The 27,223-nt window shown below is 44.5% G+C and overlaps 1 protein-coding gene across 1 annotated transcript; it reads right to left on the reverse strand.

The window, feature by feature from the left end:
* Positions 1–8,330: 8,330 nt before the first annotated feature.
* Positions 8,331–26,949, reverse strand: LOC311319253 (uncharacterized protein C14orf132; the record flags this gene model as incomplete). Its single annotated transcript, XM_084450748.1, has 2 exons — positions 8,331–8,555; positions 26,923–26,949. 2 exons carry the CDS (start codon positions 26,947–26,949, stop codon positions 8,331–8,333), a joined length of 252 nt encoding a protein of 83 aa, XP_084306874.1.
* Positions 26,950–27,223: the final 274 nt, after the last annotated feature.

Here is a 27,223-nt window from a genome sequence, read left to right on the forward strand (position 1 = left end):
TTTTGATGCTTTTTACTTTTGTATAATGAGATGTTTGCTTAATGCTATGTTTAACTTATATTTATTACCAAGCTGATACTTGCAACCTACATATTTTTCAGATGTACTGTTTTATGGTCTCTTTCTGATTGAGGTTTAGTGATATGGTTGTAGAATGACATGGTTCTACTATTGTAGAGCTGAACCAACACACACACACACACACACTCACAAACACACACACACACACCTTCTGGTGAACTGTCAGTGGAGATTTGATTTATTCTGCGTGGACATCTGAGTGCATAGATGTGATTTGATCAGCCGCCAGGTTGAGCCAATGGTGACCAACACACCGTAATGGTTCATTCTGAAATTAAATTACCTGGGCTGCGCTTTTATTTCAGTGTGATTAATTTAGTCAGTCATGAATCAACAGCTGAAGAGAGGAACGAAAAAGGCCAGAAAACAGGGAAGCACACAGTCACCTTGGCGACCTACAGTATCTATCAACCGATCTACTCCACCATGTGTCATGTAATAACAATATAATATCACAACCATACGCACACACATACACACGCACACACACATTCACACTTGCACACACACACACACACACACACACAAACACACCCTCACGCATGCACGCGCACGCACGCACGCACGCACGCACACACACACACACACACACACACACACACACACACACACACACACACACACACACACACACACACACACACCTCAGCTTCTCCCTGTGTGTGGATCAGCCTCAGACTTTCATCGAACAGGTTAAAAAAAGGAACATGACTTTCACCGTTAAATCTTTCTTTCTTTCTTTCTTTCTTTCTTTCTTTCTTTCTTTCTTTCTTTCTTTCTTTCTTTCTTTCTTTCTTTCTTTCTTTCTTTCTTTCTTTCTCATCTCTTTTCTCTCGCTTTCCTTTCTCTTTCTCTCTTTCTTTGTCACCCTCTCTCTCCCCCCCTTTCTCTCTCTCTCTCTCTCTCTCTCTCTCTCTCTCTCTGTCTCTCATGCATGTACAGTACCATGGGCCAGGAGATGCTCATTCTCTTTCAGGAGCTCGTCTCTGGAGTCGACACTGAGAGACGGGGATTGATACATGTCAGTCTCCATGGTGACAGAGCCACATGACCCGCATGCTGACATCCAATCAAATCGTCGGCAGGCAGTAACAGGGTCTTGGCAGGGGGATTGGCCGGTGTCCTCTCCTATAAAGACTCCAGACTGGCATTTGACAAGATTTAAAGGGACAATGCGCAACGTCACCACAGTTATGGATTCACCACAGTTATGGATTCTTTGGCTTGAGAATGAATGAGAATGAATCCATACGTCAGGGAGGATCACATTCAACTTAGCCGAAAGGCCAGACCAGCAGCACATCCAACTCTGTCATCACAGGACCTTCACTACTGGAGCTGACAGGCCGAGACAGAAAGAGTCCATTGTCTCTGCTCCGAAAGATGCAGATGTCAACTTTATGGTTTTTAGCTATAGTGGGTTGGACGCTGCCAATTGCTCTGCCGCCAGCTTCACTGTCATCACGTCAAAGTCTACAATGCAAAGTTGACAATGTTTTTAAGTTACAGTATGATGTAATCATCGTCTTAATTTTTCTATTGTCAAATAAACAAAACTAAAGTAAGTCCTGACATCCTCGGTCAGGCAGAGCTGAGCTCATATCAATGAATTATTGTAATGATGACAGCAGGGAGAGGGATCAGCCCAGCGTCAGAGAGAGAGACAGCAGTGACCAGCCTAGCGTCAGAGAGAGAGACAGCAGTGACCAGCCTAGCGTCAGAGAGAGAGACAGCAGTGACCAGCCCAGTGTCAGAGAGAGAGACAGCAGTGACCAGCCCAGCGTCAGAGAGAGAGACAGCAGTGACCAGCCCAGTGTCAGAGAGAGAGACAGCAGTGACCAGCCTAGCGTCAGAGAGAGAGACAGCAGTAGCCAGCCTAGCGTCAGAGAGAGAGACAGCAGTGACCAGCCCAGTGTCAGAGAGAGAGACAGCAGTGACCAGCCCAGCGCCAAATTTGTGCAGAGGATTGTGGGTCAGAATAGCCAGAAAAGCAGGCTGATTTGCATACTGCAAAATGCGACTGGATGTAATAGGTCATCCTGGTATTCTTGCCATACTGCATTTGGCATACAGTACTATGTATTGGGACATAGTAAATCCTATTTTGGCATACAAGTACTGTATGGAAGTATACGATTCGGAACGCAGCCATTGTGTGTGTGTGTGTGTGTGTGTGTGTGTGTGCGGGCGTGTGTGTGTGCGTGCGTGTGTGTTTGTGAGATAACATAGAGGGTCTGATGATTGGCAGTCACAGGCTAAAGGCGCTGATCCCAACTCCATCTGTTTCCATGACACCACATCTGAAGTTCCTGCTCCGCCCTCCTCAGTCCCTGCTACTTCATGAAGAACAGATCCATCCTTCTCACACACACACACACACACACACACGCACACGCACATGCACACACACACACACACACACACACACACACACACACACACACACACACACACACACACACACACACACACACACACACAAACACACATACACACTCCTCTCCTCTCCTCTCAGACGGCTATCAGTCAATCACAGAGGCAGCCGTCCGGACAATAAGACTTTATGCGGGCTGTGCGCTGGAGCAGTCAATGTCATTCATCATACGGGGCGCCAGCGTAGACCACAGATGATGTAAAACCTTGCACCAATCACACGGTCGCTGACGCACAGTGAAGCGCCCCGCTAATGTCACCTCCCTGTCCATCACTCCAACTATCCAGCCTGCCGACCGTTTCTCCCTCATATCTCTGTAGCAAGTGGATCTGTTTCATATCTCTATAGCCAGTGTGATCTGTTTCATATCTATGTAACAGTATGATCTGTTTCATGTCTCTGTAACAGTGTCATCTGTATCATATCTCTGTAACAGTGTAAAGCTAGCTACTGTAACATACCAGCAGGTTCTGAGGTAAGAGATAGTCCTAGGATTGAGATGTAACCCCCGCGTGTTGGGGGAGGGGTCAAGGGTTAGGGTCAGGCAGAGAGAGGAACTCTGCTAAGGCTATTAATTTACTGCTACCTACCTCCATCTCTGCTCCCTCTCAATCTCGTTGGAGCTGGTGGTAAATGGTTATAGGTGATGTCCTGGCCTGCTCCAGTCCCCAGGGTCCGGCGTTCAACCTGACCGGGGTTAAATGGTCAAACGTGATCTCCTGGCCTGTTCCAATCCCCAGGGTCTGCCGTTCAACCTGAAACACTGACTGCAGCTCTCAACCACGCAGACAGGTCAACGCTGGGGGTTTCCAATGATTGGAGACAAGGACTAATGAGTTTGACGGTTCCTGGTCTGCTCTGTCTGACAGGCGAGACTAGAAAAAAACACCACAAATCAGTTTATTGAATGCTGGTGGGTTTGGATCAAACCCACCGTTAAAAGAAATGAAAATCTGTTACAGACAACTGTAAGTATGCGACTGAAATACAGTTTCAGAGTGCAAACTACCTATTATCTCAGTGTGGGGAGATTGACTTGGCTCGTCTCTGAGGGAGTTTGTGTTGTTCGCGTGACAGAGTGGGTTTGAGTGGGAGGACTGGGAGGGTGAATAAAGGCTCTTAATGAGGCAGCAGCTCAGATAGCCTGTCAGTCAGCACCCGCACACCCACACACTTTCTCTCCACTCTACTATAATAATGTACAATACCAGCTACCTCCCTGCCTCCAGCACACACACACACACACACGCACACACACACACGCACGCACGCACGCACACACACACACACACACACACACACACACACACACACACACACACACACACACACACACACATTATCATGGAAAAACTTCCGCTGGCAATGGAATTGAATTGGGAATACATAAATATAATCTCTCTACCTCTATGCGTGTTGACAAAGGATGCTATAGTGTTGAGGGGCATGTTAATGTAATGTGTTATATACATGCTAATGCAGTGGTTCCCAAAGTGGGGGTTGGGACCCCCAGGGGGGTTGCGAGACGAGGATGGGGGGGTCGCGAGATGATTGGGGTAGGAGGGGTGGCGAGAGATCATAAACACGATTAAACATAGCCTATTTTCAGAATGTATGAATAATACACAAACAAACAAACACATTCAAATGTGCCAAGGTACTGGTGCAGTGAGGTCGTGGGTGATGATGGGCAGACCACCGTGTGTTTCTGCTGTGGTCTGAACAGACACCGTTTGACAGGACTAGTCCGAGGCACTTGGCGTACATTAGCATATTCAGCAGCCTTCCGCCAAGCTGTCAGACACGATTGGGCCAGGAGAGGTCTGGAGTGTTGCATCCTGGGAAGAGGGGGTGAGTGGGTGGTGGGTGGGTGGGTGGGTGGCTGGCCCCGCAGTGGTGGAATGAGCTGCCCACTGATGTCAGGACAGCAGAGTCGCTGCCCATCTTTCGTCGCAGGCTCAAAACTCATCTCTTCAAGAAGTACTACAACAATCCTCCCACCTAAGCACTTATTATATTGCACTGTACTTTAGATTGTGATTCTTGCACTTCGCCTTCAGCACTAGATTATGCTCTTAGTCACTTGTTTGTTTTAGAAAGAAGATGCACTTGTGAGTTCTGGCAAGTAGTAGTACATTGGCTCTTCCTACGTTAAATGCAATTATTGTTAGTCGCTTTGGATAAAAGCGTCTGCTAAATGACTGTAATGTAAATGTAATGGGTTGCAGCTCTGTACAATCCCTCTGACTGATCAACTTCTCACCCTGGGCTCAAATGAACCCACATATATTATTCAAAGTGAAGGGAGGAGAGTAGCCCTCCTCATCAAGGGGGAACCAGAGCTAACGAGGCTGGCTGGTTCCTCATAGACCTGCCAGCACGGCCATTACCATCCATTAACATGCTTTAGCACGGGCCGGGTCAATGGTTATCCACTTCACCTCACAGGCTCTGGGGAGACGTGCTTATCTGGAGCTGATCAGGGTTTTCACACTCCAGTCACAGACAGACTGCGCTATAGGATGGGTCAGGACGTGGCTCATGATGGTTTTGTGAAGATCATCATCATCAACAGCCGACTTCGCCCCCCCCCTCCCCCACTCTGATGTGGTGTTACTGGCCTGTGGCAAAGTCAGACTGACTGATTCAGATATGAAACAGGCTAGTAGATTAGAAGAGTGGAGAAGAGAAGAGGGGAGGAGGAGTGGTGAGAAGGAGAGGGGGAGAGGAGAGGAGAGGAGAGGAGAGGGGGAGTGGAAAGGAGAAGTACGATCAATTTATTTGATAGAAAACTGAATCAAACTGTTGTTTGTATCTTCTGACAGTCGTGTGATCACAACCCAGCGGCGATGTGACATCGATCCAGACCAATCTCAACCAGCCGTCCTGTCCTACTGTCCGTGACGGGGTGACAGTGAACCACAGCCAGGCAGGCGAGTAGATTTACGAGCTGTTCCAGAGTGACTGATCATTATCATCATCATCATCCTTCATCTGCAGAATCAGTCTCACCTGGAGGCTCAGCAGTGATGTCATAGAAGAGCTTCAGTCAACAGTAAACACAGGAAAGTGTCAAAGTGTCAAACTGGTCTCAAGCAGGTCAAACATAGTCTACTTGAAGCTACCAGTGATGAGTGGGTTACAGAGCTGCCTCTAGGGGTGCTGTTGAGCCAGAAAGGGTCACTGTAAATGTCCAGAAATATTGTCTGGAACTCACACCATTAGACAGAGATGGGAGCATTCTGTCTATGGAATTATTCTGCTGTTTCCCCACACAACAACACATACACAGTATTGTACAGTCACCCTGGAACTTTATTAGTAATAGATATTCTTACAAAAAAGAATGTTGTGTATGTGAATTACAACATTTCTAAACATGTACACATCAACCTCTTTGTAAAAAATAAAACTACAGTCTTAAAAAGACTTTCTCTCAACATCATAAATTTACCTCCTAATTTAGAGATTACATAATAGCATTTGGTTGTATTTCGTAGTTGGGGAATGTATGTTGGTGCCTGAAAAGAATAGTTGTTATAAATAATAGTTCTGTACAGTGACGACAATTACCAAGACATGGGAAACACTCTATAAATCACTACAAACTCTTATTTCATAAATATTACTGAGTATAAACAAGCTGTCTTAACTTTCTCTCCCAGTGGCCTGTTGATATTGACACCAGCTCTTGAAGGGAAATAGTATACATTTAGTCAGAAAGACAGATTTAGTAAATCAGTTTGTACGTTCTGTTTCAAGTGGAAAGTGGGAGTATTTAGCAAAGCAGCTATTATGTAACAGTACATTCTAAATTCATGATTATGTTCAGATTAAAACACTAGACGAGGATCATCTCTCTTCCCTGTTGTATTTACGAGGAGGAAGAAGGTGAGATCATGATTGAGAGGGTTATTTCTGGTTTCCTAGATAGAAATGTGTGTTTGAGCCCTCAGAACAGAACGTCACTTTGATAGCTTGAAAAAAGTTACCCACTTGTGTGTGTGTGTGTGTGTGTGTGTATCCGCCTGTGTGACTGCACGAGTGTGTGTTCATCAAACGGAGATTATCTAGGGTTTATAGGAACACCCAGCGCATAAGTGTCTCGAGAAGAACAAAGTTTATATTCTCACTTAGGGGGTAGGATTAATCACCATGGAAACGTCTGCCTCTGGATCCCTCTGCAGCACAGAGCGGTTCTTCATGTAAAGTCCCAGCATGACAGGAATAGCCTCTGGTCCCTGGCGTGATTCTTTCCTTGTAAGTAAAGGGATATGAAAACTTGAGCAGTATGAGATTCCTAAAGGGTGCTCAGGTCTCTCCTAACCCTAACCCTTCTGTTTGTTCAAAACCTTGTATCTCCAAAATGGCAAGTTTTCAGAATGTTGAAAAGAACATTCAAATTTCTATGTTTTTGAACATAAAATTACATATGATGAGCTGTTTAGAATGCATTTAATTGGTCCGAGGGCTGGGAGGTGTTCAGAGGTGTTAAAGGGCCATCCCAGCTTTCAATTGAGAGAGAGAAAAAACATCACCAAAATGGAGATACAAGTTTTTGATCCGACAGTAGCGAAATGGTAAATACAGTATAATACTCCAAACATATAGAAACTTGTCAGAGAACAACAACAATGTGAACTGATTGTCTTTCTAAACATGTTGATGTGACATACTGTACGGATGAAGCAGATAAGAATCAACATAAGGATTGTGGTGTTAAAAACCGTGTTGCAGCCATTAAAATCATTAAAGACAACGTCCATTTCCTGGACACAAGATGAAACACCAGGTCAAACCTCTATTACCCAGACGGGTAGACAGCACAGTTAGCCCTGTGCTGTCAGCTTTTTCTCTGTGGCAGCCTCAGGAGTAATCCAAACTCCCCCTTCAATGTTTTCAAAGATTCACCACCTTCCCTTCCACCTCATAATTAAGCAGCACTTCCCTAAATTGCCCGGGGACTTTCTGGGGGCTTTGGAGATGGTTGGGTTCACCCTTCATCTTAAGCCCCTTTTAAAGTCTGTCTCTCTCAGTTCCAGCTCCTTTTTTTCAATTCAATCCCAGGGTTCAGAGTGATGTCTGCAGCAGCAGGGGGGTGGGGTGATGTCTGCAGCAGCAGGGGGGTGATGTCTGCAGCAGCAGGGGGGTGGGGGGAGTGAAGTCTGCAGCAGCGGGGAGGGGGGGGGTGGGTCAGGGGGGCATTACAGGGCATTAGGGCGCCATCCGCATTAGAGTGCGACCTCAGGAAGGCGCGTCCTCATAAGGGTGCACTGTCCGGGGGGGAGTAAATTCGGCAGGAAAAAAAATAAATATATATATATATATATTTATTTATTTTTAAGATATTTTTTTAGGGCTTTTCAGCGGGACAGGACAGTTTAGAGAGACAGGAAACATGGGAGAGAGAGAGAGGGGAGGACATGCGGCACAGGACCCGAGCCGGGAATCGAACCCGGGTCCGCTGCGCGAAGGACTAGCCTTCATATGGGGCACGCCTTACCCGGTGAGCTACCGGGGCGCCCCCATACATATATCAATATTTTTTACAATGAAACCGCTTACAAACTATTGTGTTGTGTTGTTATGAGGCCTGCGCTGATTAAATTGAGTCACTCTGCCACATCACCGACTCCCCTGAGGCAGGGCGCCCTAATGAGGCCGCGCTCTCATTAGGCCCTACCCTGATGCGGATCACCCTTTTACGATAGGGAATTCCAGGGGTGATAGGGTTATCTTGAGGGGGCGGTCCAGGGGCACTGGGGTTAGCTGGGAGAGAGGGTGTTGGGGGTGGGGGGGGGGGGGGGGCAGGGGATCAGAAGGTGAAGGCATACACCACGCCCACCACCACGATGTTGCCGATGGTGGCCACGATGGCGATCCAGAGCCAGATGGCGTCGCTGGACTGGGCCTGCTGCTCGTCCTGCTGGGCCTGGGCCGCGTGGGCGTGGACGCTGGCCGAGGAGTTGAAGAGCGAGTGTTCGCCGCTGTAGTTATCGTTGGGAGAGGAGTCCATGAAGGCACCCGTCATGACGGGAATCTGGGGGAAGTGGAGGGGGGTGGAAGGGTGACGATGACACAGAACACAACGGTATACATTATGTAACATTAAACCACCCTCCTGTCCTCCCATCCTCTCCCTTCCCCTCCCCTCCTCTCCTCTTCTCTCTCTCCACCATGGGAACAGGGCTTCATTAACGTGGAGATGAATATTTCACACGGTGGAGGTGAAGTGATTTATTGCTCGGGACAATAAGAGCCGAGGATTATCATCAGAGCAGAAGACAGATAATCCACTCTTACTCCTCTCCTCCACCACATCTAACGTAATGTGCTGTACTGTGGTGCAATGTAGTGTGGTGTGTGATGATGATGATGAGGAGGAGGAGGAGGAGTGATGATGGTGATGATGATGCTGTGGCACAGGAGGTAGAGCAGGTCGTCCAATGATCGTAGGGTCGGCGGTTTGATTCCCGGCTCCTCCTGCCTACAAGTTGAAGTGTCCTTGGGCAAGACACTGACTGAACCCCAAATTGCTCGCAGTGAGCAGGCTAGCGCCTTGCATGGCAGCTTGCCGCCATTGTTGTGTGAATTTGTGTGTGAATGGGTGAATGAGATGCCATTGTAAAGCAATTTGGTTAAAAGCGCTATATACATGCAGTCCATTTACTTTATGATGGTGATGATGATGATGATGATGAGGAGGAGTGATAGCCTTGTCAGAGAGGGACCATCTAACCCAGCTGACGATCATGAAGGAAGTGAAAGCAGAAATGCATACTCTGCTACACGTGCCTCAGAAAACCCATTAGAACTGCTTTCCAGAAGAGCTCCACGTTATATGAACCTATGGACTTTAAAACATATGAGAATTGTCGCTCTGAGCCCTGGAGAAATACTGGGATCACACGCTAGCTCCACTCCTCACCTATTCATCCTAACTGGCTATTCCCCTGCGATGACATCAATGAGGTCAATCCGAAGAGTGACTGGTCTCTAATGGAGAAGAGAGAGAGAGAGAGAGAGAGAGAGAGAGAGAGAGAGAGAGAGTGAATCCCCAGGCAGCCGAGCACTTAATGTATGCAGTAAGGAGGGCCATCTCCCAGGCATTATCATTATCCTCATCAGGGAGGCGGTGCCAACAGACGTAGCGAGTGGCCGGGTGATGGACCTACTGCAGTAGGTCGGGAAGGAGCTAGTGTCACAGACAGGACAGAGGCCTGAACTCCTCTGACCCCCTCCCTGAATCTATGAACACAGAGTCCAATGGCTGCTGGGAGGAGGATGTAGAGATGCAGCACAAGATGAAGACACGGGCAGTTGACTCCGCCTGCCTTAGATGGAGAGATCACTCCAGACAAATTGTTCAGATTTAACTGCACACAGGTATGTCCCATGACATGTACATCTACATTATTAAAGCTGAACCAATGAAATGTATACAATGCTATACATATCTTGTTGAATGTATCCCACTGGTAATAAAACAACTTAACCTGAACGGTTGACATGGGTGTGACTACGTCTGTGTTGGAATGAAGATGTAATGTTTTGATGCAACAGAGGTGTTGGTCACAATGATGCAATGCAAATACACTGTATCATTTGACATTCCATTCCTATTGGCATTCTTTTATTGTGAGCTTTGAGTTGTGTATCCACTACTGTGTATCTCATTTATGTATTCCTTGTGTGTTTTCATACCCTTTTATTCACATTTGTGTAGGATAGAATTGCAATATATTTCATAAATTTGATAAAATTGTTGTCCTGTCATAGCGTATGAATCTATAATATCACTCGCAGATGCCTCATGAATAGATAGACTGTCCAAAAGTAAGTATGATTATCTACTTCCCCTGTATATATCAAGGATGGTGCCCCACGAGGTGATACTATTAAATCTATCCTCTTAGATCTGAAAATAGCTGATAACCGCGGTAGAGTCATAAAGTCCACCAAAGCTATTTAATTCTTACTCCCCATAATAATCGGGAGGATTAATTCCTCCCTGTGCTATAAGAGTTAATAGTTCATCGTCCAACTCAGAAGGGATTCTGACCAGTCTCAATCTCTCTGGTGCCTCTCTGCTGGTCTCAGTGTGACTCACCTGCAGTTAAACTGGACCAGAACACTGTTTCTATGGGACTATTTTTCAACATGAAATATTCTACATTAGGCTACTGTCCCTAACCTTGCTTCTAGACAGAAATGATTGCATTGTATGACTTATCTTTTGTCTATAGTGGCATTTTGAGACATTCGGGCTAATACACAGTAGACCAGCAGTGTATGCCCCTAAGACAGTAGCTGACTAACAAACAAGCTAAGTGAAAGTCTTACAGTACACATGGCCTGAAATCCTCACCAGGGAGACATAATTCAATGTCCCAGCTGGGACTAAGCTGCCAGGCTGATCTGTGGTAATGAGCAGCAGTGGCGTGAAGACCGGTAATTAGAAAGTGAACGCAAGATTCAGATGCACACAAGCGACAAGAGGTGATTACCCATTCTGACCAGCTGAGAGCAGAGCTGGAGCCTGCCTGCGACACAAAGAAGACCTGACATAAAAAGTTGAGAATTGATGTAGCTACATACAGTATGTGCATGCACTGTATGTCTGTACTGTGTGTGTGTTTCTGTGTGTGTGTGTGTGTGTGTGACATCTGGACAGCCCTCCTCGTTCCAACGTCTGGCTCCAGACGTGTGTTGGTGTGTGTTTCTGTTGTCTGAAGTGTGCTGTCGGACTCAGCCATCACACCCCACATTGCACGGCAGCCTGTCAACAGGAAACAACATGGCCGCCTGTCAACAGGAAACAACGACTGCGTCTGTCCTGGGGGCTGAGCAGAGGTATCAGGGAATTAGAGCGTTTAGGATTCATGCCACGACTTCCAGGACGTGTCCACCCACGTGCCCGCGCGAGTTGGGCGTTTCACTCGGGTTCACTCTTCTCTCAGCCGCCAACATTTTCAGTTTACTCATTTCAATGTCATTTCAGGCGAGAAAGTAACCATGCAGTTTATCAATATGTGGTCGGTTTATCAAAATAAACCCTGGCTTCCACGTTTGTGGAGCTCGGCTGGCAAGGGTCTATTTTCCACTTTTACCCTCACCTGGAATTTGTATGGAATAGCCTCTGAGTCCGTTTTATGCAAATTAACTGCAAATTCCCAGCGCCTTGCCCGAGCAATTCGCCCGCCACCGGAAGATGGGACACGTCGCCTTCCGGTACCTACTCTCCGTTGGTCTTGAATTAAAGGCAATATTTTTCACTACACATCGCTGGCTAGTGGACACGCCCCGTTAGAGTTCCAGCTTTAATCTTCAAGAAAAGCCCCCCCCCCCCCACCCCCCTGCAGAAACAAGATTTAGAGAGAAGCTGAGCTTGCGAAACATAACAATGGTTAGAATATTGATGGTAAAGACTGTCTCAGTCTCTGCCTCTATCTCACTTCCTCTCTCTGTCCTGGTCTCTGCCTCTACCTCTGCCTAAGTCTCTGCCTTGGTCTCTGCTTCTGTCCTGGTTTCTGCCTCTGTCTCTACCTCTGTCCCTGCCTCTACCTCTGTCTCTACCTCTGTCTCTACCTCTGTCTCTGCCTCTACCTCTGTCTCTACCTCTGTCTCTACCTCTGTCTCTACCTCTACCTCTGTCTCTACCTCTACCGCTGTGTCTACCTCTACCTCTGTCTCTACCTCTACCTCTACCTCTACCTCTACCTCTACCTCTACCTCTACCTCTGTCTCTACCTCTACCTCTGTCTCTACCTCTGTCTCTACCTCTGTCTCTGTCTCTGTCTCTGTCTCTGTCTCTACCTCTACCTCTGTCTCTGCCTCTACCTCTGTCTCTACCTCTGCCTCTATCTCTACCTCTACCTCTGCCTCTACCTCTACCTCTGTCTCTACCTCTACCTCTATCTCTACCTCTGCCTCTACCTCTGCCTCTGCCTCTATCTCTACCTCTACCTCTGTCTCTACCTCTACCTCTGTCTCTACCTCTACCTCTATCTCTACCTCTACCTCTGTCTCTACCTCTACCTCTGTCTCTACCTCTACCTCTACCTCTACATCTACCTCTGTCTCTGTCTCTGTCTCTGTCTCTGTCTCTGTCTCTGTCTCTGTCTCTGTCTCTGTCTCTGCCTCTACCTCTGCCTCTGTCTCTGCCTTGGCCTCTGTCTCTGTCTCTGTCTCTACCTCTGCCTCTGTCTCTGTCTCTGTCTCTGTCTCTGTCTCTGTCTCTGTCTCTACCTCTGCCTCTGTCTGTTTCTGCCTCTGTTTGTGTTTGGAAAGACTAAAATGTGCTGAGAAGTTCAACATGGCTCTTGTTTTGACACCAGCAAAACCAGGAGAGTTTATTTTTGGTCTGCTGTCATTGTTCGTTTTCCTTGAGTAATACCATTTGGTTTGAATAAAAGAGTGATACTGTGAAGAAGAGGCTGGAGTCAATTTATCTAAAGCTGATATTCAATAGTATAATCTGACTTTCCCTTTGGCACCTTTGCATTTATGATTTTAATGTTTTGTGCTTAATTTTGTCTCTGAACTGAATGTTCTGTCTGTAACATTGCCGCTGCCTGTCTTGATGAGGTCTTTCTTGAGAATGAGACCCTGTGTCTCAATGAGATTGCCTGTTTAAATAAATAAACACATACATAAATAAATAAATGTCATATAAATAACAATGAATTATAAATAGTCTTCTGTAATGTTCTTATTGATAATCTTGATGATCAACCTGCATCTCAGTATGGGTACTCAAAATCTCAATCTGCATGAAAATAATCAGTTCATCAGCTTCTGTTTACAGAACTTCAGAGTATCATTAAAATGCAGTTTCTCTTTCATCTATGTAATTCTGTCATTCTGTTGGGGAAAGTCTCATTGAAACAGTACTTAGACACAGTTTGAGTACTGGTGATCTATTCAGTTTGTCATCATGAGATTCCTTTCAAAAATTACAGAAAAATGCTTTTCGTCTACAACAGAAACCCATTAATCATTCATAAGAGCACACATTTTAATTATATATGAACCAAATAAATGTGCAGTATGTGTTTGAAAGTGTAGCTTACACCCAAGAACACATCTGTGCCATTCTGCCCTCACAGAGCCTGCCTGGTCGTTCCCGAGGATGTGCTGAAGCACTCTAGTCCCATGGCTCTATATGTGGATCACCCTCATGTATTTTACATGGTAGCATTTCAATTAAAACACACCCTGGAGAATCACACACTGCCATGGTGTAAAGAACAGTGCTGCACACATGAGCCATCTGGATCCGGATCTCTCCTAGGCCCAAAGCTCCAGGTGGAACCCTGCATGGTCCTATAGCTTCCAACATCACACTCCCGGAAACAGATCAGTCTGATTCTGAGAAGACAGCTAAATAGTGAACCTGTACAGAGCAACACAGATCAGTGCAGACCTAGCTACAGATCCAAAGCGACTTCCGTTAAGGCGTGCTTATCCCCTAAATCTTTTGTTACAACAGGGTAGCTCCTGAAGTCTAAATATAGCTGATATCGTGTGAATGTGTGCACTGTATCTTTGTATTACATCTGCAGTCATGTCTTCACTGTCCTCTCCTGCACCCTGCCCTATGTCCTCTTCATCAGGATATGCCATTACCCTAGGCAAATACCTAGTACTTATATGTGTAAACCATGTACATGGCGAATAAACTGATCTTGAATCTTGAATAAAGAAGGTAATACGGTGTAGTCAGGGCTGAAAATTAACACCTGCCACCGGCCAAATGCAGGTAAAATTTCCAATTGGCGACTAGATTTGGAAAGACTATCTGAAAAATATATATACTTGGCCGTTAGATTTTTTCATCTACAGTCCCCTTGGCAGGTGACTCACCGTGAGCCAAAAAGTTAATTTTCACCCCTGGGTGTAGTGTAGGTGACTCCCTTGTGCCTATTACACTCTTTGTGTTTCTGTGTCTGTTTGGCCTCCATCCTCCACTCTGATGTCACCCAGCCTGTGAATGTGCCCTCTTTGCTCTCCGTGAGCTCATCGCCTGTTCAGGGCTCTAAACTAACTTTTACAGTAGCAGCAAAGGTGCCACCGACTTTTTCAGTAGGTCATAATGTGGTCCCACCAGCACTACCATCACTTTATTTCGCTGTGTGCAGCACTTTTTTTTGAGTGATTACTCTGATCTACCCGCTAAAAACAAGTGGGGAGTGGCTCAGTGTTTCGGGTGATACATCGGTCCCGGCAGGTTTTGTGTTTCTTGGATAAACTGTGTTGTCTCGGTAACAAATTTAGATTTGCCCCCGATGGTTACAGTACACACACAGCACAGAATTCACCTCCTACCGCAGCCATGGGTACTGCGTTAGCCATTGTGGTTGAAAGTAGCACTTTTTTCTGCTTCTTCTCTCTCCCTGCCTTCACCTGCGTTGTCAGTTGAGTCGGGATCTCTCGTTGGTTCTCCCTCAACCTTCTCAACCTCCTCTATCTCCTCATTTTGTTGATCCTCCACTATAGACCACAGGTATAGTAGGTGGGGGTGTTGCGTTGTAACCGTGTTCATAACTGTATTCGCGGGGATACTTGATGTGGGCTCTACCTGCCTGCACGCTCGTGGCCAGTGGGCTACTGTACACCTGCGCTGGGGGTGGGGGAGCAGGCAGGAGTGCGCATTATGCACTCACAGGAATGTGACCATGTGACATTTTAACTCGTGCACACTCCAGACTCGAGACAGTAGGACCATCCCCCATCTATCCATCCATCCATCCCTCCCTCCCTCCCTCCCTCCCTCCATCCATCCATCCATCCATCCATCCATCCATCCATCCATCCATCCATCCATCCATCCATCCATCCATCCATCCATCCATCCATCCATCCATCCATCCATCCATCCATCCATCCATCCATCCATCCATCCATCCATCCATCCATCCATCCATCCATCCATCCATCCATCCATCCATCCATCCATCCATCCATCCATCCATCCATCCATCCATCCATCCATCCATCCATCCATCCATCCATCCATCCATCCATCCATCCATCCATCCATCCATCCATCCATCCATCCATCCATCCATCCATCCATCCATCCATCCATCCATCCATCCATCCATCCATCCATCCATCCATCCATCCATCCATCCATCCATCCATCCATCCATCCATCCATCCATCCATCCATCCATCCATCCATCCATCCATCCATCCATCCATCCATCCATCCATCCATCCATCCATCCATCCATCCATCCATCCATCCATCCATCCATCCATCCATCCATCCATCCATCCATCCATCCATCCATCCATCCATCCATCCATCCATCCATCCATCCATCCATCCATCCATCCATCCATCCATCCATCCATCCATCCATCCATCCTTGTTACTGTCTGTGTTTTTTTTTTTTTTTTTTTTTTTTTACTGTGAACAGCATCTTCTTAAAAGGCTTTGCATAATAGGGGAGAAGCATTCCCAGGGGTGAAATTGGAATCAATCGTGTGTGTATGTGTGTGTATGTGTGAGAGAGAGAGAAAGAGAGAGAGAGAGAGAGAGAGAGAGAGAGAGAGAGAGAGAGAGAGAAAGAGAGAGAGAGAGATAGAGAGAGAGAGATCACTGTGTTGGAAGGGAATGGGTGTGAATTCATTCTGTCTAGCGCTAGTGTCAGCCACCCCTCCAGCTCCTGCCTGCCTGTACCAGCAGTGTGTAATATAGAGGAACTTCAGATGTGGAAGCCCCTAATTGAATCTCCACTGAAGCAAGATGTTGCTCAGGATGGGGTGGGTTAGTGGTGTGTGTGTATGTGTGTGAGAGAGAGAGAGAAAGAGAGAGAGAGAGAGAGAGAGAGAGAGAGAGAGAGGGGCTAACCCTGCCTTTAGGGCTGAGTAGCGACCGGAAGGAAAGTGTTTGATCTGTGGTGAACTGCATGGTAGGAGGTAACGAGAGCCATGTTTTCTCCTCGGTCTGAGAGATGAGGATGACAAACAGCTTCTCCTGGAGGCCACTGGAGCTCCCTGGTTATGATTCTATCTATAAGTGTACCTTATCACCACAAACGCTGCTCCCCCCCGTTTTAGTGTTGCACTCCTTAAATTGCACTAGAAATGTCCTGAGATGATGAAGTTGGTGCTCACGGCGCTACACATGCATGCCATGCTATTCCCCTCTGCCTCTACACACACACACACACACACACACACACACACACACACACACACACACACACACACACACACACACACACACACACACACACACACACGCACACATACACACACTATTCAGTACAATGTTTTGTAAATAATCATTAGAGGTTATCATCATTTTTGTTTTGTTGTTTTTCATGACAGAAAAAAATGATTATTCATACAGATAACAGAGAGTTCTGTATCATTGAGATATCATCTGAACACTACCCATCCACACCCTCAAGACCTCTGAATGTAGACAGCCTTCTTTCTCCCTCTCTACTGTAGGCTACATGCCACAAACCCTCCATATATGGGAGGCTGATTCAGTTACAAGACGTTCACTTCTGTCCATCCATTTGTTCCTGTCTGTCTGTCTGTCAGACAGAAGTAATGAAGAGAGTTCAATGACACAGTCCTGTCTCCAAAGACAAAAATGCCAGTGGCTATTATGAGTGTGCATCATACAGTACTCGGTAGGAAACACTTGAGTTTTCACCGATGGCGGAGTATCAAGCTCATGGTCTTCAGGTTCTCCTTCCTGCTCCGTCTCCATGACCTCTGGGCCTCCCCCAGCCCTCGGTACTTATCATGTATGTAAGCCATCTTTACCGTTGGCCATCTTACGCCATCTTACTGTAGGCCATTTTACTGTAGGCCATCTTCTGGGCACGCTGCTGAAAAAGTGAGGGCAGAGAAGCAGGGTGAGAGAGACAGAATGTCAGACTCTCTATCTCTGTCACAAAGTCTCCCTCTTTCTCTCTCTCGCTGTCTCTCTCCCCCGCACACATCACATCAAAATGCTGTCACTCATTGCACCCTGTGTGTTTATTCTCTCTCTCACTCTGTCTCTCTTTATCTCTCCAACTCTCTCTTTCTAACACTCTCTGTCTCTCTAACTATCTCTCTCTTTTCTAGGTCTATCATTAACTTGATGACTGTGTAATTCTATTCTGTCCCATCAATCGTATGCCAGTAGACAGATTGCATGGCCTATCAATGGACAGTCAGTCTCCATACAGTAGATTGCCTGTGCGAAAGCAGGAAGAGCCATCCCCCGGGACCTTATTTCGGAAAAAATATGTCCACTAGTCAACGGTGATAAACATAATATCATTTCTGGATCCTGTTGTGCCATGACCATCACATATGATGTTTGTCAATTTAAAACATCATTTTGCAAGTCAAGAAAGTCGCAGTTTATCGTAAAAAATTGTAAAACAGTTATTCTAGAACCAGCTTAAAATTATTAAAAGAGGTGAAAATCACTATTGGTCAGGCCATGTTGAGTTCTGCAGGAATGCGAAAGGAGAGTTCTGTAAGAGCTGACATCCGAGATCGGCTTTACAAGGTTTTGGTGAGTGTTAAACAAGTGTAATGTCAGCTATCTAATATCAGCTAACTAACAAGTCAACAGAGATTAATAAAATGTATGTTTTAAATTGACAAACATCATATGTGATGGCACAATTCAAACAGGATCAATACATTATTTATCTCTTGCTATTCACTACCCTTCAGATGTTTTCAGATTTAAGGTCCCATGGGGGTTTTCTCTTACTGCATCCCCCTCTGGCTCTCTATTCTACCACAGTACTCACATGTCTCTCTATTCTACCACAGTACTCACATGTCTCTCTATTCTACCACAGTACTCACATGTCTCTCTATTCTACCACAGTACTCACATGTCTCTCTATTCTACCACAGTACTCACATGTCTCTCTATTCTATCACAGTACTCACATGTCTCTCTATTCTACCACAGTACTCACATATCTCTCTATTCTACCACAGTACTCACATGTCTCTCTATTCTATCACAGTACTCACATGTCTCTCTATTCTATCACAGTACTCACATGTCTCTCTATTCTACCACAGTACTCACATGTCTCTCTATTCTACCACAGTACTCACATGTCTCTCTATTCTACCACAGTACTCACGTCTCTCTATTCTACCACAGTACTCACATGTCTCTCTATTCTACCACAGTACTCACATGTCTCTCTATTCTACCACAGTACTCACATGTCTCTCTATTCTGCCACAGTACTCACATGTCTCTCTATTCTATCACAGTACTCACATGTCTCTCTATTCTACCACAGTACTCACATGTCTCTCTATTCTACCACAGTACTCACATGTCTCTCTATTCTACCACAGTACTCACGTCTCTCTATTCTATTCTACCACAGTACTCACATGTCTCTCTATTCTACCACAGTACTCACATGTCTCTCTATTCTACCACAGTACTCACATGTCTCTCTATTCTACCACAGTACTTACATGTCTCTCTATTCTACCACAGTACTCACATGTCTCTCTATTCTATCACAGTACTCACATGTCGGGGCAGGAATTTGGTGTGAAATAAATAGTTGCAAGCCGCAACCTTTTAGAGACAAGCAGGTATTGTACAGTATATGGTTATCACTGTGATCACACCATTGCTGTAACAGAGGTATTTGTTTCAATCTGGAACATAGGGGTGGATTGCTGGGTACAGTAGTAACATCAACACACCTTGATCCATACAAAACAGGTCGTATGTGTCTCCACATGTCATTATGAGATGTTTTAGACCAAATTTATAGAGCATACATACTGTATGAGGGGGACAGTTATCCCAAAGCTGTGTGTTTAAACATTGCATTTGACTATAAATCGGACTATTTCATATTTCATATTGCATCATCCGCCACAGAAAACGATATCAATGTCCTACTTCACTGTGTTAACAGCTAAAAAACCTGGTGGAAAAACATATTGTATTGAATGGTAATGTAGTGTTTGTAGTTTGTAATGTATTGTAATGTAGTGTTTGTATTTTGTATTGTATTGTAATGTGGTGCTTGTAGTTTGTATGGTAATGTGGTGCTTGTGTTGTATGGCAATGTAGTGTTTGCAGTTTGTGTTGTATTGTATGGTAATATAGTGTTTGTATTGTATGGTAATATAGTGTTTGTGTTGTATGGTAATATAGAGTTTGTGTTGTATTATATTGTTTGTGTGTATGGTAATATAGTGTTTTCAACCCCTCTATCAGGAGCTCAAGGGCAGAAGAGGTAAACTGATAGAGCTCTCACTAATCAACGTTTTCTCATGCGACGCAATTCCGACCACATTTAGTAGCAGCAAGTGCTCTACTGAACATTCTGTCCCTGTCAACCCTGAAACGTAAAATTGACAATGAAAAGTGTCTGTTTGCAGTAACCCAGTAACTCTTGTTTATTTTACCGCCATCTCGAATATCTTGATAATGTTATCCTGAGGATGTTTCTCATCCTGGTTTTGCTTTGGGATCAGAGGAAAACAAATCTTCCTGTTTACGGATTTAAGTCAAAGTGAATTTTATTTATACCGTAGCAAATGAAGCACACAGTGTTTTACAGAATAATAATAATAATAATAATAATAATAATAAGATATATTTAGACAATTCTTGCAGTGCTGTAACTTAACAATGCTATAAACAAATATTTTTTTAAATAAAATAATATTACAATCAAAATTGCTATTTATCCTATTTAATTGAAGCTGGCAGGATCACTCTGAGATTGCTGCTGGGCTGAAGGTGGCCTAATCCAAGTCAGCACTGCATGCAAGAACCATATTAGAACCATATAGCCTTACACAAAGAACGAACCATATTAGAACCATAAAGCCTTACACAAAGAACGAACCATATTAGAACCATATAGCCTTACACAAAGAACGAACCATATTAGAACCATATAGCCTTACACAAAGAACGAACCATATTAGAACCATATAGCCTTACCCAAAGAACCATATTAGAACCATATAGCCTTACACAAAGAACGAACCATATTAGAACCATATAGCCTTACCCAAAGAACCATATTAGAACCATATAGCCTTACACAAAGAACAAACCATATTAGAACCATATAGCCTTACACAAAGAACAAACCATATTAGAACCATACAGCCTTACACAAAGAACGAACCATATTAGAACGATATAGCCTTACACAAAGAACAAACCATATTAGAACGATATAGCCTTACACAAAGAACCATATTAGAACCATATAGCCTTACACAAAGAACGAACCATATTAGAACCATATAGCCTTACACAAAGAACCATATTAGAACCATATAGCCTTACACAAAGAAACTGAATCCAAAAGTATTAATGCAGAGCTGAAACGGTACAAAAAAAGTCTCATAATGAGACTGAAATGGATTACTCTTCATGAATGCAGCATCCAATCATGCCAATAAGAAGACTGTATAGGATGTAATATAACATAGACTACAGTGGGGTGAGTCATGCACTGGGCAGCTTCGGAGCCCACTGAGAATCACATTACCTCATTCTTCTCCTGTCACATGTGATCAAGTCTCCCTTCACTCCATGTACGACTTTGATTCAATATGCCATCATTCAGTCAGTGAGAACAGAAATAGTTTCAAGTTCATCATTGCGGCTGACTGGCAATGCAAATGTGTACTCAGGAAGTGACAGCTGAAAAGCAGCTGAAGATGTAGTTCATCAAGTGAAGGCAGAGGCGACACCCTCATTGTCCCCCAACCGGCAACGCCGAAAGGTGGGTGGGTACTTTAGATTCACCCCTGTACGTTGGTGGGTACTTTAGATTCACCCCTGTACGTTAGTGCGACGGCACACGTCACAATCATCAAGTGAGCTGTACAAACACCAATCATCAAGTTAGCTACACCACAGTAACTCAGTGTGGTGATTGGGTAAATGGTAATGGCAAATGGACTAGTTTAGTGTCTTGCCCAAGGACATTTCAACATTTGGACAGGAGGAGGTGGGACTCGAACCGCAGACCTTACGATCATTGGACAACCCACACTACCACTGAGCCACAGCCACCTCGCTGTAACGAGTCTCTTTGACATCAGCCTGGATGGTCTGAGCCAGATCCACCCCAGCCTCTCATTTCCGCCACCGCACACAGTTAAAGGACATGGCCAAGATTTGGGGAAATACGCTTGTTTTCCATCTTCCCTGGGGTTAGACAAGCAGTATGAAGCATTTTCAACTCTGTGCGTGCAATATGGAGTGGTGAGACCTGGACCGATTAGCCTAGCATAGCGGTATTCACTGGTACCAGGTAAGGGCCGATTAGCCTACTTTCCAAATGTCACGAAATAACCCCCCAATACAACTCCAAAACTATTCTGTTTAGAGTTTTTAATGTGTGTATTCACCATGTTGAGTGATCACAATTTTTAATTAAACATTTTTGTTTTCTAAGCAGAAATGCTCTGAACTATTTTTTTTAGAACCAGGCGTAGGGATTACATGCATCACTCCAAACGCGTAGCATTGTGACTAGCTAGGTATCGAGGTAAACAAACATGCGATCCAATGAGCGAAGTGGATATCATCAGCTCGCACATAGTTAGATGCTACAATAGACTAGCTCGTATCTAGATACACAGTCCATAACTTTAGAAATATGGTTCAGTGTGTTGTAAAGAGCTGTAATAACAGCAGTCGAGGCCAGGGTATCACGGGTCATTCCATAGGTTTCCAAAGGATCCGGAGCGGGCGAAGCTATGGCTACTTGCTTTGAACATGGATCCCAACACACCGAAGGAGATAATCAACAAGCAGCGTATTTGCATAGATCATTTTGCACAAGATGACCAATACCAAAAAATGGATAGAAACCGAACCATGACAGTGTTTCTAACGGATACAGCCAACCCATCCATCGGAATCGCACAGAGAAGTGAAACGGCTGCGGTAAGTGTTAGGCTAATCGGCCTAACCTGATACCAGTGAATGCCGCTAAGCTAGGCTAATCGGTCCAGGTCTCGCCAATCCATATTGCACGCAGAGTTGAAAATGCTTCATACTGCTTGTCTAACCCCAGGGAAGATGGAAAACAAGTGTATTTACCCAAATCTTGGCCATGTCCTTTAACCTGCAGGGCTTGCCCATGGCTACCTGCAGTTGAATCTTGCATATGCACCCACACACACACACACACACACACACACACACACACACACACACATGCACACAGCAGTGCAGCAGTGCCTCTAACCCCCAGGATGTGCTCCGAGCAGTTTTGAGTCAAATAAGCATTTCAAGCAATATAGGGCATTTGAAGGCCCCTTGATTTAACTTGCCTTGCATGCATATATTCATGACTTTTATGATAATTCTACTGGTTCTTTTGAACCGTAAGTCAAATCAAGCACACCAAGTAGGCCTACTGTATGCTTCGTTTGACATAGTAGGTCTTTCAATTATCTCTTTCTTTCTCTTGAAGGTTTCCACCACACGTTGCCAGTAAACTTGAAGCCTGACCTCCCCTCAAGCCCTGCAGAGAGAATCTATTCACGGAGGATGTCCTCCTCATCACTTATAAAACTCTCTCTGTCTCTGTATCTTCCTCATTAACAACACCCCCCTCTCTTGCACACACACATTAGCTGCCACTTACTTCCCTTCTATCTCATAAAAGTCTCAGCAAGCTGCTCTGGACGAAAAAGCCTATGAAACAGTGAAGTGTTGCACTCTGTGCTGGTTTTGAATTTAATTACCAATCTGACCAGTGAGCAAGGACACAGATGTGCCTTCAAAGACAAATAAATAGAGCAGTTTAATAAAGGGTTTGACAATCAATTTCAAAAACACACACATCACTCACTGCATTTTGTTAATTAAGAAACACAGCTATGGGGTGGTAACACAAGGACTGACTGTAAGCCTTTCCATTTCAGCTTAGTAGAATCATCATGGTAAAATCTCACTGAAACCAAGAGATGATTTGCATGCAGCTGAGATTTGCCGTGTTTACTCATTCACAGGAGAACACAGACCATACCTCTCTGTGGGGGGCTGAAAACTGAGGCTGAAAGCCCACACTGTCTGTGGATGAAGCCTTCATGTTGCATTGAAGCGGTGATAACATAAAAGTAATGTACTGTATGGTACTGTGTAGAGAACAGTAGGGCTGGGTTTAAAAAATCGATTCATCGATTCTGAATCAAATGATTCAGAATCGATTCATGAATCCCAAAATCGATCTTTTATTTAATGAATGAATGAATAAATGAAGGAATGAATAGTTCATTAATTCAGTCAATGATTCATTCATTCATTCATTTTTGGAAATCAGTATCGATACCCAGCCCTAGTATTGATGTGTTGCATAACTTGGCAGTCATGTAATTAAGGTTACAGCTAAAAAAACACGTTTTAGTAACACTAACCGAATCGATATTGAATCGAATCGAATCGAATCGAATTGAATTGTGATAATCGATTCCAAACCTTGTGAATCGGAATCGAATCGAATTCTATGTGATCTGTTGAACTTCCCTTCTCTTTCATCTGATAGTGATACTGCACAACTGTCTCTTCTCTCTAGGTCTCCCACTGATGCCTGTTCTATTATCATGGTCGTTCCTGGGTCATATCTCATTTATCTGTCACATCGTTTCACCAGAGACCCGACAGACACACAGAGTGGAGGAGCAGGGCCATGAAACCTTCCTAATGTGCTACCTGTTGCTAACTCTGCCTTGGACATCTGTATACGATGTCAGGGAGATGCGGTGAACGTTCAGGAACATGAAGGTACTCATATCCATGATCAGGACAATTAGGTCTGATATGGCATATTGTCTGTATCTGAGACATGAGGCTGATATGGCCAATTGGGGGGGTGGTGTCTGAGACATGAAATCGCAATATGGCCTATTGGGGAAAGGGGGGTCTGGCTCTGATACATGAGGCTGATATGCTCTATTAGGGAAAGGGGGGTCTGTCTCTGATTCGATGGTGCGGGTTGGCGTTATTTATACTGAGGAGTGAGTTTAACCAATTGAACTTGGTTACACTCTCTCAGTTGGCATAGGCCTACTGAGCCTGCCAGAGTCTGCAGCTACTGTATGTGTTGGAGTACAGCCTAGCATTTCATCATTTGGCTCTGCTGTTTACAGCATCCAGAGAGTGCCTCATCACTCTCAACTTAGTATTCAAGAGCTGTGTTACGATTGTCACCTATTAATCCATGGTGTGCCATACTTGAGAACGCCTTGACTCTGGACCTGATGAAATACGCCCTTTTCATTTCAAACTACTGAGGCCGCTCCACCGTATCCATCAAACACAATAACATGCATTATTTGAACACTTTTATTGAGCGCCACCCAGCATGCAGCTATTAGATTATGAAAACACTTTCAACAGCAAACAAACTGCCAGTGCGGGGGGTTTGATGTAGCACATGATACACGCATGTACAAGCCATAAACAGAGCCATAATCATGGCCTCTGAACTGTGACAGTCTCCCAGCCTTCAGGGCTTGCTATCCTAGCTCACAACTAATGATACAATCTCAAACGTGGAAAAAGGACCACCTAGACTACTCCTTGTCTATTATCTCGCCTTGAAGACTGTTTTGTACAGATTCACAGAAATGTTTCTTTCTTGAAATATCAAAATCTGTGATGTCATGTTTAAGTGTCTTTGTCCAAGTGTCTCTTAACCCACCCTGCCAGTCAGAAGTGTACTGTAAATACATATCAATAAAGAGTGTAATCTAATATTTTCATATAGACAGAGTATAACCACCAACAACCACAATTGATGTAAAAAAAAAAAAAAGAAGAAGAATATTGCAGCATATTAGCTGAAAAGGTAGCCTATTCTCACCTCTTCAGTCTCACCCTACAGGACACCGCTTATCCAGGCATCCAAGTCCCCTGTTGACCTCATCTCACACACACAGCAACACCTGAGAACTGTCCCTGACAAACCCTGCAGCCTGCACTTCATAAAGTCTGACTCTGACAGTCTGGAACTTCAAGAAAGAGAGTTATGACGGTATCAATCATCTTTTCAAGACCGAGTCTGGGAGGAGGTCCATGGGCTGACAGACAGTCAGAGACACATGCAGACAGGCTGTACCCATGGATAGATGGGTGAAAACACTTGCATTTTCTCACTGTAAAGTCAATTTTCAAGATGTCCACGGACAACCACTGACGCAGCATTTGTTCTGAGTCGCCATTATGGGGGCAGTCCTGGAATTAGTTTCACCCCAATTAAATTAGACTGCGCACTTTGAAAGAAGTGGACTGGCTCACTGAATCGTAGGCCTATGTTACTGAAGTGAAACAACTTCTTTTTCTTTTTAAGTGACATTTTTTAACTACTTTTATTTAGAGATGAAAAACCTGAGGTCTCAGTTCGCAGTAGTAATATACTGGAGTCTACAGATATGCCTACATGATCCTTATGTTATGTTTTTCATAGTATTAACATCAAATGGTTACTTCTTACTCACGTTCTCCCTTCTAAACATGTTTTTAGAGAACCCTATCCCATCTCTCATCTAAAAAAAAAATTGTAGCCTAATTGAAAATGTCTAGGGGCAGAATATCTGAGCTTTTCATCTTATTTCAGTCCATTCAATTCATACTGAGAGGCACATTGGAGACTATTTAAATAAATGTCATTTCAGGTCCCCTTCTGAATCAGATTAGATATGTAACAAATCCATGACTTGACTGTAGGCTATCAAGTTACAAAAATAATGAATGTTATTAGGCTATACACCTTTCAATCCCACAGACTGGATGTTGATGTTTGTTGTTGAAATTCCCTGGAATGAAAGCCCCTTAAGGTAGACCTACATTAGGATAATCTTAATAACAATGTGCCATAACAAGACATATACTAACACAGCTTACCTAGTCAGTAGGCTAAACTACATAGCCTACCAACATAAATCCAAGTTAAAAAATAAATACAAAATAAATTAAAAAAATCTCCAACAATTAGCTCGCCTCATCTGCTAATACGAGCTGTGTCTATGCAACATTACCATACATGTCCAACTCGTACTTAGGCTATGCCTACTAGTCAAAACGGTGCGAACATAACAAGACGAGGAGAAATGGATAGCCTATAGCCTAATAGCCTTATAAGCATGTTGATTACCCTGTCAGTTTACGCTGCCTATCTGAAAATGCAATGTTTCACTCCTAGACAACTGAGCATGATATGCACAACAAAATTATGGAAGATCGGAAGAACGTGGAAGTGTGCCACGCCCTCACAAATTAGACAAAACAGAAGTTCGTAGCTCCGCAACTCTCTCGGCGAAATTGTTGTTACTTTAAGAAATGAAAGTGGGGTGAATGAAACTATACTAGCCTACTGTGGATAGACAAAGCGCGCGTCCCTTACCTGCGCAGCCATGAATGACAGATCCATAGTGTTGGTCTGTTCAAGCCAAGGCACCCAGTAGCCTAACAGACAGAAAACAATGGGTGACGGTTTATCTTATTCCCAAATCGGTACAGCATCGGTCTGACCGACTTCAGAGGGAAGACACCATGTCGAGCGCTTGGAGGTTAACGGTCTTCTCTCCTAGCTCAAGCACGAGAACCGGGAGCGGGAGAATAGATGTCAGCGCCAGACGCAGCTGGAGGTAAGAGGCGCTGGAGGAAGCTGTGGTAGACACGGATACCCCTCTCTCCGTCTTTCT

Source organism: Borostomias antarcticus (genome assembly GCF_949987555.1).
Source record: "Borostomias antarcticus genome assembly, chromosome: 16".
In the NCBI taxonomy this organism is placed as follows: domain Eukaryota; kingdom Metazoa; phylum Chordata; class Actinopteri; order Stomiiformes; family Stomiidae; genus Borostomias; species Borostomias antarcticus.